The following is a 17,400-nucleotide window of genomic DNA, read 5'->3' as shown; positions in this document are numbered from 1 at the left end:
ATTGAGTTCGTCAAGGAGCACCTCAATGTGTTTTGTTTGCGCGTGAAAAACCAGATTTCGTGCCATTGCCAATGCACTCTGGTTGTTAGTGAAAATGGTGGTAGAAGACGGGTGTCTAATACCAAGATCTGCCAATAGACGGTGGAGCCATACACACGGTGGAGCCACACACTCCACAGTAGCTGTGAATGTTGCATTATACTCGGCCTCACAACTAGAAGTGGCCACTGTCGGTTGCTTCTTGTTGAGCCATGAAATGCATGAACTTCCAAGAAGGAAACAATTACCACTGGTTGACACCCTAGTGTCATAACATCTTGCCCAGTCACTATCAGTGTAGGCGGTCAAGCATAAAGAAGACGTATTGCCATAAAACAATGCAAAGTCCTCAATGCCTTTAAGATAACGAAAGACACGCTTCACTACTCGCCATTGCCTAGTGCCAGGGCAATGCATAAATGTGCTCAATTGTGACACTACATATTGAATATCAAGACGAGTAGAGCATGTTAGCAATCATCTCCTGTCTCTACATTACACTAGGGCCTCTGTTGTGGGTGTGCATGCCTAGTTTTGGTGTTTCTCCATTTTTCCTCACTCTCCATGTATTTTTTCCATTTTTTCGGCTGATTCTTGATGCTAGCCGATTGTTGATTTGCTACCCGACTCCTTTTGGTGACCTGGCCAACTGCTGGTCACCTGGTCGACCTGCATATAGTAGGTCGTGAGCACACCTGGTGCTGGTCGTGAGCATATGTTGCTATCGGCCTGTTTTAGACTGGCTGACAAGCAGCCTAGGGCCATATAGAATGGCCCCTTGCCCCCCACACTCTCCGTTGTGTATTCCGGATTTTCTTATGTGTACATAGCAAAGTTACACAGCTTCTCTCTCTCTATTTCATCTGTGTTTTGCTCTCTACAGCAGTTGTCTTCATTTCCGCTATGCATTCTGACATGGTATCAGAGCCCCAGGTGGCTTGAAGCTTGGAGATAGTGGGACGTTGAGGGTTTACTGATTTGAGGTGCTGATTGGAGATTGCTTGCAGCGTTTGGGACTTGGAGATTGGGTAGAAGGCGGCCATCATCGTTGGACAGCCACCTTGCATATTATTTGCAGCCTCTTCTTCTTCTTTTTTCCCACCCACCCTCCCTTCACAAGACCTTGTGAACCCTTGAGATGGCAGACTTGCTTGAGATGGCTGAGAAGCATGTGAAGATCCCAACACTCCCCACGTTCCCGGTGGACCGACAGTTGGACGGGAATAACTACGGCATATGGAAGGTAATGATGGAGTCCGTTTTGGAGACTTATGACTTAGGTGATTTCATTGTAGCTTGTATTCCATGGCCGGAGTTGGAAGATGGGGAGTTACCCTCTATACGGAAGGAACGGGAGGCTCAGGCACAATTATGGGATCGTGTCAATGCCCTCGTCGGTTCTTTCATCTTCCTAAATTGTACACCACAGGTGATCAACCATATAAAGCATATGATGCTGGCTAGAGAGATTTGGTAGCATTTGGCTTCTCTGTACAACAAGGTATCACCCATGAAGAGGATCTCCTTGGAAGTTCAGATGCGGGTTATCCTGCAAAGTTGTCGACGATGCGGGAGCACATCAACAAGTTGCAGGCTCTTTGGAGGAGGTTCTTCAGGCAGGGAAAGAGATATCTTGTGAGGACATGGACATTACGTTGGTGTCCCATTTGCCCTCTCAGTACTCAGCATTTTACTCCTCTTTGAGTACCAGTGGCAGACTCAGCACCATCACTTGGGAGGAGCTTGTGCCAATGGTCTTGGACCAGGAAGAGTGTTTTACGAACCCTCCATAGGGTGGAGGTTTTGAGGCCTTGACTGGCCAACGGTCGAAAGGTTGTAACAACAACAAGGGCAAAGGGAAGTCTTCATCAGAGAAGTCTTCTGAGAAGAAGCCTGATTCAGATCGTGAGAAACTGAAGGCCGAGCGGACTTGTAACAATTGTGGCAAGAAAGGCCACTATTGGAGGAAGTGTCCCAAGCGGAATACCGGGAAGAGTGTTGATTCTTCAGCTTCAACTGCAAAGACTTCTAGCTTTTGTGCACTTGGAGATTTTGGACATAGATGCTTCATCTTCTTCGAGCGAGGAGGTAGTTGGCTTCACCGCCAGGGATACTCGGGAGTGGATTCTTGATAGTGGTGCTTCCAGGCACATGACTCCTTCCCTTGAGTTCTTATAGGATCTGAAACGGCAGTCAGGTCGCATTTTCATTGGGAACAATTCCACTATACCGATTCATAGTGAGGGCAGAATGGAGATCATTCCTGATAGCAGAGGGGGGAAGCATTCCTCTCGTGTTATTTATGTCCCCGCACTTGGTTTTCATCTATTGTCAGTGTACGAGGTTTGCAATACTGGATTCCGGGTGGAGTTTGAGGATCATTCTGTTGCTCTACAAGACAGAGAAACAGGCTAGGTTGTTTGGGAAGACGGAGTGGAGAACATTATCTACAAACTCTTAGCACTCTCCTCTCTTATAGGCACTCATATCGGTGACTTGTGGCACTCTCGGTTTGGCCACTTGAATGTGGATGCACTGTAGCGAGCTTTCCGAGACCAGATGGTGGTTGGCTTGCCAGATGTTGGCAGCAGGCAAGGACGCTGTAGTTCTTGCATTTGTGGTAAGTAGCACATGGAATCTTTTCCGAAGCAGGCTTCCAGGTGGGCTTCGAAACCTTTGGAGTTGGTACACACTGACTTGTGTGGACATATGCAGACCCCATCCTTGGGAGGTTTTTTGGGAGTCTGGATTGCAGATAAAGACTCTTCGGGCTGACAATGGAGGAGAGTTTTCTTCCAATGCGTTTGTGCGGTTTTGTGTGGAACATGGCATCAAGCGAGAGTTGGCCAATACAGGTTCGCCTTCAGAGAATGGAGTTGTAACGCGCGGAAGCTCTGGGTAGTCTTCTTTCAGCCCTAAACACTCTTGGAAACCTTCTGATGCAAAAACGCACCATCTGATGCAAAAACGCAGGTAGAGAGAGAGTAGAGAGAGAGAGTGAGAAGTGCTGGAATTTCAGTATATCTATTGTACAAAAAGGGTACATGTCTTTGCAGCCCTTGGCTGCCCTCTTGAAAAGGTGATAACACACCCAAAACTTGCCCTAGACTAGGATCCTAATGACTCTCACCCCTAGTGGGTGGAATGACTAAAACAAAGAGCAAGGGAGGCTATTTATAGCCCCTTGGACAGAATGGGGAACTGGCCGACTGCTGGTCGGCCAGTTAATAAATCATTAATATCCAATAAATGCAGCCAGACTGGATCTCTTGATGCGCCTGCTGCCAGCACCTTTTGCCCTGCAGCCGACAGCCTTTTGGTACTGCTGATGTCAGCCTCCATGCAGCCGACAGCCCTTCTGATCCATCTTTGCTCCAAGTCCTGCTCCATGTCCATCTTCTACTGGTTCATAGTCTTTATTTGCTTGCCCCTTCTGGATTTAGTCTTGAGAAGGTCCATGGCATTGCTGATGCACATGACAGGAGTGGTTGAGCGTAAGAACCGGACTATGGTGGAGATGGCGAGGATGATGTTGGAGCATCGTGATCTTCCTCGTCCACTTTGGGAAGAGGTTGTGGCTACGGCTGTCCATATCCTCAACCGATCTCCGACGACTTTAGTACCAAACATGATGCCCTTTGAGGCTTATTTTGGCAGGAAACCAGATGTCTCCCATCTCCGTGTGTTTGGGAGTGATGCCTATGTTCACATTCCAAAGAAGCAGAGGGGGAAGCTTGACTCAAAGTCCCAGAAGCTTGTCTTTGTGGGATATAACTCTCTTTTCAAAGGATACAGGTTGTATGACCCGGAGCGGAACGGGGTTGTTTAGTAGAGATGTTGTTTTTGATGAGCATGTTTCAGCTTTTACTGCTGATGAGCCACCACTTCTTGGAGACCCAAACTACTATGATGATGATTCCCAGTCGATTGTTCCAGCTGGACAGCCTCAGTCAGTTGAGGAGGTTGAGCCCGCGGCTGGAGATGAGCCCCCGCGGCTGCAGGAGGCTTCGCGTTCTGTTTGAGTACCCAGGTGGTTGTTAGACACCCTTCTGGAGTCAGGTGTTACGGAGCTTCCCTCCGAGTGAACCACAGATGATGGACCTCGAAGATTGCATAGAGTTCGTGACAAAAGTCATTCATCGGAGCTCTTACAGGTAAATTATGCTTTGATGTCTCGTATCATGTGGGACAAAGAGCCCACTTCGGTAAAGGAAGTCCTTTCACAAAATACTTGAAGGAAAGCCATGCAGGTGGAACTGGATGCCATATAGAAGAATAAAACTTGGGAGTTGGTTCCAAGGCCGTCAAAACGTTCAGTCATTGGTGTCAAGTGGGTCTTTAAGACCAAGTATACATCGGATGGGTCAGTGGACAAACACAATCAGAGGAAGCTGAACAGGTCACTTATGCTCTGATGTCTCGTAGTATTCGGGACAAAGAACCTCCAGTAGATGAGGATGTTCTTTCCACGGGGACCTTTTGGAAAGCCAGGCAGGTGGCAGGTGCTTACTTGCAGAAGGAGGTGGTTTCTCTTGGGGAGGAGATCCGGACACGAGGAGATGTACTTCAGGCCGAGGAGTAGTTTTACGGAGCAGTAGGAGACAGTCATCTTTTGCCTTGTCGAGAACAGAGGCAGAGTACCGGGCTGTTTGTGATGCTGCTTGTGAGGTGGTGCAGATGCAGAGGTTACATTGCAGGTTTGGGCTTCCACTGGAGGAACCCATGGTCATCCAGAGGCACTTTGTTCGTGAACAGATCGTTGCTGATGACATCTTGCTAGAGTTCTGTTCGACGGAGGACAGTACGGTGGACCTCTTCACGAAGTCGCTCTATCAGGATTTGCTCAGGCGGCACCCCAGCTCCATGTGGTTGGTTTCACAGCCAGGAGCTGAGAGGGGGTGTTAGAAGTCATCTCCTGTCCAGTTTTATACACCAGGGCCTTTGTTGTGGGTGTGCCCGCCCTTATGAGGTGTTTTATCATTTTTCCCCGCTCTCCGCATTTTTCCCCTATATTTCCCATTTTTTCTATGGCTTGGGTGGCCTCCGTATGGTGACAGGGGGGCATTTATGCTGGCCGACTGAATCTGTTCTGGCCGACTCACTGTAGCTGGCCGACTGGCTGTTTTACTGGTCGTGGAGATTCAAGACCAGTCGGCTGCTTGTAGCACAGGCCGACTGGTCTATGGGGCCATATAAATAGGCCCCCAGCCCCCCATTCCATTGTGTATCATATTCGGGATCTTCTTGTGTATATCAAAGCAGAGTTACACGCCTACATCTCTCTCTCTCTCGTGCTGTTTTTCTGCATGCGTTTTTTGCTCTTGTGTTCCCAGATCTGGTCATCATCTCCGCTGCGTATTCTGACAGAACTTTGTGTGAGTCACGAATGGCTGCATCCTCTTCAACCAACGCATCACCCATGGCATCTTGATCAAAGTGTGGCAGATCTGGAGCAATATGGGGAATGTTGGGCTGCTGATTTTGTTGATATTCAGCAGCAACATGAGGCTGATTTGGAGCCAAAGCAGGCTCAACAGGTTCAGCACCTGTACCAAATAATGGTAGCAATGTATCAAAGACATCTGGGGCATCAATTGATGGCTGTAGCCTGTATACATGAAAGCATGGGTTGAGATGCATATTCATCGAACATGACATCTCTGGGCATAGTAATCTTCGTGGTGGAAGGTACATATAGCCTGTATCCCTTGCTCTCACTATTATACCCCACAAAAATACATTTCAATGCTTTTGCTTCAAGTTTATGTCTCTGTTGTGCTGGTACATGCACGTAAGCTAGACATCCAAAAACATGCATATGAGTGACTACATAGTACAGTGATCTCCATTCCAAGCCTCATAAGCTGTCATCCTCCCTCCCTCTAGGCTCTCTCTCTCTCTCTCTCCCCCTCCCCCTCCCCTCCTTGATAGTGATAGTGATAGTGGTAGCCCATAGTGATAGTGATAGTGATAGCCCATTCTGGCTTCCCTTTTTCCTGAGTACTAGGCTCTAGCCTTAGCCTTTAGGGCCTCCTCCTAGGCCGACATCTTGTTTTGTGCCCTTTTTTGTACTCGTTCATAGCATGCCCCGTGAACCGACTTTTTTGATCTAGGCTATAGCCTACATGCTCTTGTACTTATGTTCATTTTTAATGGAATTTTGTCTTGTAACAACTTCTCTAACCTTTGATGTAAAAAATAATTAAGTTTGTAAGTGTTTTTTAAAAACTCGTACACTTATCGTACCGTATGCCAAAAAAATCTTCTAGTACTGTATTGTATTCTACCGTACCGTATCATATTTTTCGTACCTGACGACTATGAAATTCGTTGAGTATCTTTGCCTAGACTTGGTCTGACCACTTGATGAGTATGAGCCATCGTGAATTGATGCTGGAGGCCTTTAGGAAATGATTGGATTTACATTGAAGGTCAAGACACAACAATGTAAGCGGTCCCACAAAGTATTGACCAAATTGGAACTGGAGAAGAAGGATCCATTGGAGATCATCAAGCGATGAGACCACCGAGTCATCATTGGATGCAACAAGTAACACCACTAGAGGAGTACAAGCTGGTGTTAACCTGATGATGGAGACCTTTATGGTGTGGTGGTGCTTGCTTCACCTTTTTGTCATGTAAATGGTTGGTTTTAAAGGCAAGATTTTATTGTGGATCAGCAGCCATCAGAGAATTGAACAGTAGTCAATAACAAGATCTTATCTGATGATGACCCAAGGAGCCATCATGGGATGTAACAGCGTGAATCTTCTCCAAAAGGAAAAGCTGGCCTCTTTATCACACAAGGGGGTTGCTGTTTTGGGCGGGTGGTCTTTTTTCTTTTCCCCCTTTTTTGCAAAGGGTCATGTTCCCCCTTTTTTTAAACATGTCTACACTAGTTACAACTATGCCAGCTTTGGTGTGGCTAACTTAAATTCATATGCAGAAGTTATGTTTTTACTTTTTTTTAAATTAGGTGTTCTTGTCTTAAGTTTTCAATTGGGCATGTTCTTTTCACATGAAGATTTGTCAATGCCATCTCTTGATGAGTATTTGTGTTTGTATGTAGATGAGAACCTTGCAGATTATGCCACATCCCTGGTGGACTTACTCTTTGAGACACTGCACCTTTATAGCGACCGGGCTTCTCAGGCAGCAGTTGAATTTGTCCTTGTGAAGGCTTTGAGAGAACCGGCATTTGTAAGGTCATTTGCTGGAGTGCTGGTTCAAACTGCAGATAAAGCTGCAAAGGCAGGGACAACCTCTGTATTTTACAAACTTCTAAGGTGGTCTTGTCTACTACTGAGATGGAATCCTGGGATTCTAACAGCAAAGGTAGCATTTGCAAAGCTAGCTGCAGTGCAGGGTGCTCTCCTTTCCTGTCTCCTTCAGGCCTCGTTTCGAGTGAAAAGAGCAACCAGGCGTGTCTTTCTCCACACATTGTCTGAGGTATAATATCTTTTTTGTTTTATGGTAGTCTGTAACTACTCATAAATTCAGGGTTCAAGCTTGTGTGCTATGGGATGGTGCAGGTTCAGGGTCTCTTTGAACTGTATGTGAATGAGTTGAAGGGAACACATCTTAGCTCCGAATCTACATGTGGCCTAATTGCAATCTTGTTAGACTACTGGTCTAAAAATGCAGCACTTTTCGACAACTATAAGGTATGATTGATGTTCTTAGCTCCGAATCTACGTGGCCTAATTGCAATCTTGTTAGATACTGCACTTTTCAACAATTATAAGGTATGATTGATTGCCTTGTAATACTGAAAAAATTTAGGAAGATCTGGCGAGAATATTGTCTTGGATGGTCTTATAGACATCAATGCAGTGCTCGAAGCTTTTTTGGGTCCTTAAATACTTCCTTTTTCCAGGAATTGTTCTTGGATCTTTATATCAAAGCTGTGCTAAGCTCAAGGGAAAAGCCTTCAGACGCCCTAAGCTATGCTTTTACCCCTCTTCTGAAGAAACTGACACACGAGGACTTCGGAAAGGTGCTTGTTCCAACAGCAGTCAAAATGTTGAAGAGGAACCCAGAACTTGTTCTGGTGGCAGTTGGCATTCTTTTGAAGTTGACAAACCTGGATCTGAGTAAATATGTGGGTGACCTGTTGCCAGTCTTGTTAGTTCAAGCTCGACATAATGATGAAAGCAGGAGAAAGGAATCAGTGGCAGTGATCTTGAATCTTGCATTGCAATCTAGTGATCCAGATGCCATATCATCAATGTTTCAGATCACGAAGTCGGTTCTTGGAGGTATGCAATGTATCAAGGCCTTCCCTCTGTCTTCCTATTTCTGGCATGTTGCCAGCTCTGGCTGAGATAAAGATTAGAATTTCTGTCTAGTTGATTTACTTGACAACTTCGTGCAACTAAGGCCCGATTACATGTAAAGTTGCACCCCTATATGTGTTATTTTTTTTTTGGGGGGAGGGGGGGGGGGGTTGTGTGCGGGGGGGTCCATCATGGTTGCTTGTAAGGCTTGGACAGGTAATATTGCCTGTTCAAGCTCTCGCCTTGCCATTCATTGGTGAAAACGGAAACATTTATTTACCTGATGTGAGCTTGTTGTGTTGGTGATCTATGCAAACTTGGTTCTCTTCTCGTCAGTAAAGGTTTTATTCTTCACTTTGTGACAAGTTTAAAAGGACTCACTGCTCTTGTGAATAAAGCAACGTTTTTACATTCTCTGTGGATTTTTCTCAGGTTCAAATTTTAAGACTATTGCTGCCTGCTCTCTGTAAAATGAACATGAATTCAATTTGTGACCTCTTTTTTCCCATCGGCATTTGTTTTTGCAGTCACAAGAATACATTGGTTTGCATTATTATTGTTGATTGCATTCAAACTTACGTTACTGTGCGGTGGGTGGCCTATTGATGCCCATTTTGGGGCACATTGCTGCACGCTCCTAGCCTCTTTCGTCCTTTTATACATTAGGGCTCACAACATGGTGTTATTCCTCTGCTAATCCTAACTAGTACCCTTGCCTACATATGTATCTGAGTGTCGAAGCTGATGCTTTTGACGGATTCATAATTCGCATTGTATAAAGCTTTTAACGAAGTAAGGCTAAAGCTCACTATCATCTAATAAAAAGATAAATTCTCCTTTTGCTCCTTAAATAAGGAATCCTCACTTTGCGAAAATCCCTTATCAGGATAGGACGCCCTTCAATATCCTCTTAATGAACCTGGCTTTTTGTTATCCAATGTTAAGCAGTAACTTCTTTTTACTGTCTTCTATGTTCAAGTGCCTTAATATTCCTCATTTCATGATGAGAAGGAACTCAACCATTGTTTAAGCCCAACTATGAACATTTCCTATTCCAGTAGATCTTGCAAAGTACACAGGTAAGGCACTTTCAGTTGAGGCGTTTCAGGAGAAACATTTCAGAACCTGCGACAGTTGCATGTGAAACATGTATCTAACCTATTCCAGAACCTGCATTTGAGACGTGTACTGTAAGGTGTCACCAGACCAAACCCCAGAACTATCTGACGAAGGACTACAAAGGAGTGAGGCTTAAGGTTCACCTCCCAGCCATAGAGTCCTCTGGACTCACCTCCGAGCTGGAGGCCATAGCTACATCCTCGGAGAAGCCCCCCCGCAGTAAGATCTAGTGTCCCATACCACCAGGCCACACCCCACAAGTGTTGTTGCGGTGAACACCCCGACGGGCCATGCTTAACGACCATACGATCGTAATAACTTATGGGCCTAGGTTTCACTTATATAGGCCACCATGCTTTATAAGTAGCCCCAGTGCTTTTATAAGCTTTTAACCCTATAATTACTTATAACTATGTCTCCCCTTATAAGCCTCTTCCTATGTTACGGATATCTCTCCACTAGGCACCTGATGTCCGGCCTACAGCCTGACCCCGTGCTAGTGTTCACTTGTCCTGGACGTAACATACTTCCCCTCCTAAGGACTAATGATGTCCTTGGTAATGAAGCTGGGGAAATGGGCTTTGAGATTCCCATGTAGCCTCCCTCCAAATCTCCCCTTCCGCTTAATCCAGTAGTCATCATAAGCATAACGTCTTGAATGCTTAGTACGTTGATCCAAAACCGCTTCAGGTTCTCGGGGAATATATGCGATTCCCTCTTCCCGAACTAATTCCTGGGATAGGAACAATGGTATTGGAATTGCCCAATCATGCTTTCAGTCTACTGACATGAAAGACATGATGAACCGTTATCTCACTAGGAGGATCTAGGTAGTATATGACATCATGAATCCTTCTTTCGATCAACGGACCGCAATAACCTGGAAGATAGCATGTAATGTTTCCTCGTATGCATAGTATTGGAATCCTTGGGTATCCTCAAGTAAAGTACCCTCATCGAATACTCCACGAGATCTTTTTTGGTTATCGTAAGTCTGAGCTCGATCTTGAGCTAACTCTCCCTAGCAAGGCTCCTGCATATCTTGGAATAAATCTCTCGCCTGTCGATCTTGGATCTTTCCCAATCCTATAGCAATCGGTGACTGCGGTTGGAAACCGTACATAAGAATAAAAGGCATTCAGCATTAGTGTACTGTGCCTTATACACTTCAGCAAAATGGTGTTTCTGAGAGAAAAAATAGGTCTCTCATGGAGATGGCATGATGTATGGTTGAGGGCCAAAATTTGCCTCACAGGTTTTGGATGGAAGCTTCTATGTGTGCAGCATATGTGCATAACACGTGTCCAGCAAAGGCTTTGCAGACTTTACCGAAATCGGGGTATCATCAAATCGGGATTAAATCTAAAGATGTACGAAGATTGGTTTTCGTACTCAGTACGGTCACTATGAGTTTTAGGTCTTGCTGTTTGGTTGACCAATGCTCCAACTACTTTCCAACAGATGATGAATGATTTACTTCGTCCATATCTCAAAAAGCTTGTCGTGGTATTCCTAAATGACATACTTATTTATAATAAGTCATTGTACGAGCATGTAGGGCATCTCAAGACTATGTCATGATGTTCCAAGTGCACGGCACCCAAGCATTCAAAGAAATCTTGTGTTAGTCGAGAGATTTTTCTATTGGCCAAAGATGCGGTCGAATGTAGAGGATTATGTAAATAAGTGTAACCAACGCTGAGTGAATAAGACTGACCGCCTTAGGCAAGGCGGTTTACCTCATCCTCCAGAGGTACCAGAGGCCAAATGGCAAAGTATCTCAATGAATTTTTTCGTTGGTTACCTCGAGTGAATTGAGGACATGATGCTATTTGAGTAGTCAAGGATAGAATGACCAAGATGGTGAGGTTTCTCCCAACATGCTCTACAATTAAGAGTCATGAGCTCGCTGCTTACACAGGCTTTTTGGTTTGCCTGAGGAGATTGTCAGTGTGATCAGCGACCCTAAATTTCCTCTAGGATTTTGGCGAGCGGTATTCGCTAAATTGAAAACTAGGATAGTATTCGCTAAATTGAAAACTAGGATATGTATGTGTTCCTCTTATCATCCGGAATCTGATGGTCAAACTGAGCGTACTAATCACACTTTGAAGGACATGCTACAGGCTTTTGTTTCGAAAAGGCAGTTGGCGTGGGAAAGGTGTACCTTCCACAACTTGAATTCGCATACAACAATAATAAGCATTTGGCAAAAACTCCCTGATAAACAGGATCCAATAACTGAGGAGAAGCCACAACAGCCCAAAGACAAGAAGCCTCTAAAGTTAACCGAGTCTAGTATGACCAAATCTGATAGTTGGTAGAAGTAAGGGGAGGGTTTCCAGAAGCCATCACTACCAAGAATCCAAACAGGCACTAGAGAAGAAACTGTAGAAGGAGTAGGAGGAGAGAAATTTCCTGAAGTCATGTCCTCTGACAAGAAACCTTCTCTTAAGAAAGGGGCTGAATAAAAAAAATCTCTAAATCCTCCTCTCAAGCTATGCATAGCAAGTAGAAAGGGAGGGAGGGTGGGAAACTGAAAGGAGAGGAAGAAGGAAGAACTCTCCAAGCTGTAGATCCCTATCCTCAGCACCTAGAAGAGGGCTTCGACAATTAGAAAAATTAGCAATCTTTGTTGAAAATTCATAAACACAACAGTCCCAAGCGTCAGATGAAGATAATGCCTCAATCTTGAGGAAGCCTCTGCTCTCGAAAGAAAACACAGCCCTTCTACATGCGTTTTGCTCTGATACCATGAAAGAAAGTGAAGCAAATAGAAAACACAGACGTAGGCCCAGGTGCACCCCAGGTGCAAGACCTGTAAATGCTAGAAACTGATGTCTATTGCTGAAAACTGAGCACGAGGGAAGCCTGTAGGTGCTGTACAATGGTAAGAAGTAGAAGCAGAAGCAGTTGCTAATGACCTCAACGAGATGCAAAAGAATGAGATGAAATGGGGGAAAGGGGGTCAGCCCTTGTATATTCTCCCATAGTGTTGGTCAGCTAGCTGTAGCAGGCCGATAGTAGACCAGTAGCATAAAATGCCTAAAAATGGTAGAAAAATGCTGAATAATCTATGCTAAAGTATGCCAATGCAAGGTCTCATAAAATGACTAGTACAAGCGTGAAAAGGTGATGTAGACCCTCTGCAGATGATGTAATCCAACAACCTTTGCCTTGAGCGACAAAAGCTTGATCACCAATCCTCATTCCCGACCTGTTGGTAGTGACAAGTGAACTATCCAAATAAACTCATCAATATTGGTTAGCTGTTTTGGAAGGTCTTTTTGTCACCAGTCTAGACATTTCCTAGTATGAAAGGGGTCTGCCAGACTCCAGGATGTCTAAATTTAGGAAAGTACAAGCTTTGGGAATGGGGGATTATTTTGAATACAAAGGATCACACTCGGAGGGTTACTATTTTTGGCCTGATTCTGATGGAAATTCAGTTCGTGTCATTACATCTGGAATTGAGCAAATACCAAGAGTTGCCAAAGTACCTCTGACAAATGGGCTACCAATTGGGATATTTTTAGAGATAAACTTTATGGAAGGACCCTTCTCTTATATTGGGACATGTGGCAAGAAAGTGGATCAAAGTAAGACAAGTGGCCTCACACTTGTCACTTTAGCTATTGTGTGGCTCTCCACTTGTCATCATAGCCTTCTCTTTCCATTTTTCACTCATGGAAGCCCCAAATCTATAAATTGGAGCCCTCTCTTCATTTGGCGAGGCTCTCTTGTTGCAAGCTCTCTTCTACCATGTTGGCTGCTCGCATTCTTGTCTACATCGCCTTATGGAGAGTCTCTACACTACCTCACTCCCCTCTATAGAAGGTTTCTCTATTTCTTTAGCCTCTTCATGGCTGTATGCATGCTGTATGGTTTTGCGATGAGTGGCAGTCTGGTAATAAGTGTGGATACGCTGCAGGTGCAGGCTTGCCGGGACTAGATGGTGGATGGCTTGCCAGTTGATTGCAGCAATTGGCAGGAACTTTCTAGTACAGATGTTGATAGTTCTTGTGTTCGTCAGTCAGAGGAAACTTTACAGGTAACTTATGCTTTGATGTCTCGTAGCATTCGGGACAAAGAAACTACTGTAGATGAGGTAGTTCTTTCCATGGGGACCTATTGGAAAGCGAGGCAGGTGGCAGTTGATTACTTGCAGAAGGAGGTGGATGTTGCACATTCTCCACACTTTGTGGTTCTGGATTCAGAGGGTGTGGTTTATAGGTTTTCGAAGGCCTTGCGTGGTCTTCACTAGGTTTCTAGGATTTGGCATCCCACCGTAATAGGTGTTGATCCTTGTGAGCAGTATGATGCCTCCTTGACTCGGAAGTAGAATGGTTCATTGTGTAGGCCACTCTATGGGCTTTCCATAGGTGTCACTCATTCCTTGGTATGTGCCTTGTAGGCCTAGATATTATCAGTTAGGACCTATGGTACAGTTAGTACTAGTTCCAATTGGGACACCTAGTACATGTATGACACCCAGTTAGGGGTTCATCATATTAGGTGTATCTTTTGTACTCTTCATCATTTCAGCAATAGATCTTCTACAGCACGCTTTGCTTCTTGCTTCCGTTGTCCACTCCACCCAACAGTGGTATTAGAGCAGGCTTTGCCCTTCAGTTCTCACCAGTTTCAGCCTTCCCGAGCCTCCCCCTTGCTCATTGGAGCTGATTTCTTGCTGGTCGACTGGTTTCTACTGCTCGAATCCACACGTGTTGCTGTTTCCAGCTGGGCGACTCACTAGACGACCGTTTCCAGCCATTTCGAAGCAGATTTGTGGTTGTTCCGGGCATTTGGTGGCTGCTCAACGTACAAAACAGCATCTAGAACATGCGCCTATCAATCGCGACTTGTCTAGAGCTGTTTTCCGAGTCTTTTGGCTGCTCCACAATCATTTCGTGGCACTTTCAGCTAGCCTCCAGTCAGATCCAGCCACGTGGCACCTCAAACGGCTGCAAGGATACCTCAAAATCAGTCGCTTCTTGATTTCTTAGCTAGGTGACCAGTTTGAGGACACATTTCCGGAAAGGAATAGCTCAAATCCCTATTTCGAAGCATCTAAAAGCATTTTTGACAGTTTTTTGACTGTCAAACCCTAGAAATTTGGGGTTTTGCTGAATTTAGAGTTGTACTGCTGCTTTGGAGCATTTGGAAGTTGGAAGTGACATTCTGGTGGAGGATTGGGCAAAATTTCCTAATCAAATCGAAGGGCTTTTGAGGGCATTTGCTGTCCTTCGCTTCCTCTTGCTGTTAGAAGCTCCCTCGAGCATTTTCAACAGTTTGGGACTTTTATTGAGGTATTTCATTTCTGCAAATTTTTACCTTTCATTTGCAGCTTCTTTGGCATTGGATAAGGCCCCGTGCTGCCTTGGGAAGGTCCCGTGCTGCGTTGGGATTTTTTATTGCAGGTCTATACTTTTTGACAGTTGCACATTTGCAGTCATTTTGTGGACAACAAGCATCATATTTTGCAGTTGAAAGCCTTGAGGCTCATTTAGTCACTTTATTTGCAGTTGAGAGCTTGAGGCTCCTAATCTTGCCTTTGTCACTTTTGGATTTGTGCATTTGTCTGCATAATGGCCAGTGGAGCAAGGATGATCTTTTGGGGCTTTCGGTGCTGAAGACAAGCTTGATGGGGTGAATTATCCTATGTGGTCATTTATGATGAAGCATGTCTTGGTGGCCAAGAATTTGTGGAATATTGTGAATGGCAATGAGCCTAGGTCTGTCAGGCAAGCTACATCTTCCACTAGTGATGTCACATCCAGTGGTTCTTCCCGTGATGCCTTTGTACCTCCTACTCAGGAGATGATTCAGTGGGATGGCCGTGATGCTAAGGCACAGGCATTGATTGCTCTTTCTGTTAAGAAGAGTATTGTACCTCATATCAGATCATGTGTTACTGCTAGGGAGTCTTGGGATAAGCTTGCCTCTTTGTATCAGGTACGCAACGAGGCCCGTGTTGCCTATGTCCGCAAGCAGTTAAAGGATCAGCATATGAATGAGGGTGATAGCATGGATGCCTATTTGACAGCTATCAAAGATTTGAAAGAGCAATTGGCCAACATTGATGAGGATAGTCCTGATTCTCAGCTTGTATCCGGCACATTGGATGGATTGCCTGACTCTTACCAAGGTTTTGCTACTACCTTGAGGTTGGTTGCCATGGGCAATGCCAACTACTATTCCTTTGATCAGTTGGTTGCACTTTTATTGCAGGAGGAGCAGAGTCGCTCTAACAGAAATGCCAGTATGCGTTCTGATCAAGCATTTGCAGCCAATGATAGGAACAAAGGAAAATTTCAGAAATCTGCCCCTAAAAATACAGCGAATCAGTCTTCTTCTTCATCATCCCAGAGTGATCAAAAGAAGAAGAAGAGGTGTAATTACTGCAGGGTTGCAGGCCATGATATAGCTGAATGCAGGAAAAGGATTGCTTCTGAGAAGAAGAAGAAAGAAAAGGGACTTGCGGTCTCCACTGCCTCTGGCAATGATGCCACTCCTAATGAGCATGCTCATTTTGCCACGGAACAGTCTTGGAGTTTCATAGTCCAATGCACAGCGAATCAGTCTTCTTCTTCATCATCCCAGAGTGATCAAAAGAAGAAGAAGAGGTGTAATTACTGCAGGGTTGCAGGCCATGATATAGCTGAATGCAGGAAAAGGATTGCTTCTGAGAAGAAGAAGAAAGAAAAGGGACTTGCGGTCTCCACTGCCTCTGGCAATGATGCCACTCCTAATGAGCATGCTCATTTTGCCACGGAACAGTCTTGGAGTTTCATAGTCCAATGCCATTATGATCCTTTTGTACATGATGCAGGTGATGCTTGCATGCCAGTTTCAGCTTCCACGTGGTTCTTTGATAGTGGTGCTTCACTTCCTGCAGGACATTGTTCACTTCCCTTGCTGGTGCCCCAAAGGGGGGTTCTGTGACGTGTGCCAACAATGCATCCTATATGGTTAAGGGTGTTGGGCAGGTTGCAGTCACCTCAGTTGTAGGCAATGTTGTCACTCTGGAGAATGATTTGTATGTGCCAGGCATACGCAAAAATCTTATTTCCATTTCAGCTTTTGCTACTTGTGGACATAAGATTGTTTTTGATGGGCATAGGTGTGCAGTCTATGACTTGAGTCATGCCGATGCTATTGTTTTGACTGGTACTCTTCAGGGGGGCTTGTATAGCCTGGATGCATATGATAGATGGAGTGACAGTTCAGCCCATGATGCCCATGTTGTGGATGCAGATGTACTCCCTGACATATTTATGGCATGAGAGGTTTGGTCACCTCAATCTTAATGCCTTCGTACGGTTGCCACAAATGGTTGAAGATATGCCACAGATGCGCATGCCTACTAAGAAACATATCTGTGAAGCTTGCCTACTTGGCAAGATGCACCGTTTTGCTCTCCCCAAAGATGGCAGAGTTGGGGCATCTCGCAAGTTATTTCTTGTTCACAGTGATGTGTGTTGTCCCATGAAGACCGCATCTATTGGTGGCTTCTACTACTTTGTCACCTTCATTGTTGACTTTACCAGGTACACTTGGATATTTGCATTGAAGTCCAAGTCGGAGGTGTTCACATGCTTCAAGCACTTCATTGCCTTGGCTGAAAATGATGCAGGCTTGATGATTGCCAATATGAAATCTGATAGAGGGGGGGAATACATGTCTAAGGAATTCAATGATTACTTGGAAGCCCGTGGTATTCATCATGAGTGCACAGTGCCACTCCTCAACAGAATGGAGTTGTTGAGCGGAAAAACAGGACCATTATGGAGATGGCTAGGTGTATGCTTAAGGGCAAGAATTTGCCTAATATGTTTTGGTTGGATGCAGTGATGTGTGGAAATTATGTCTTGAACAGATGCCCAACTAAAGCATTGAGAACAGTCACACCCTATGAGGCTTGGAAAGGTCACAAGCCATCCATTTCCCATATGCGTACTTTCGG

General features: G+C 45.0%; 1 protein-coding gene across 2 annotated transcripts in view; it reads left to right on the top strand.

Moving 5' to 3' along the window:
- Positions 1 to 17,400, top strand: part of ILA (putative protein kinase regulator ILITHYIA) — a 93,580-nt gene that overhangs the window by 26,621 nt on the left and 49,559 nt on the right. For both annotated transcript variants that reach the window (XR_015265611.1, XM_086796548.1), the window contains exons 2-4: positions 7,109 to 7,488; positions 7,572 to 7,703; positions 7,916 to 8,297. Coding sequence is in view for 1 of the 2 variants with exons in the window: in XM_086796548.1 (XP_086652674.1) it covers positions 7,109 to 7,488; positions 7,572 to 7,703; positions 7,916 to 8,297 (894 nt within the window). In the remaining variant the exon portion in view is untranslated. The remainder of the gene's footprint in view (positions 1 to 7,108; positions 7,489 to 7,571; positions 7,704 to 7,915; positions 8,298 to 17,400) is intronic.

Source organism: Cibotium barometz, chromosome 64 (genome assembly GCF_041138505.1).
Source record: "Cibotium barometz isolate CiBa-2024 chromosome 64, ASM4113850v1, whole genome shotgun sequence".
Classification (NCBI taxonomy): Eukaryota; Viridiplantae; Streptophyta; class Polypodiopsida; order Cyatheales; family Cibotiaceae; genus Cibotium; species Cibotium barometz.
This window is presented reverse-complemented; position numbering and strand designations above follow the sequence as displayed.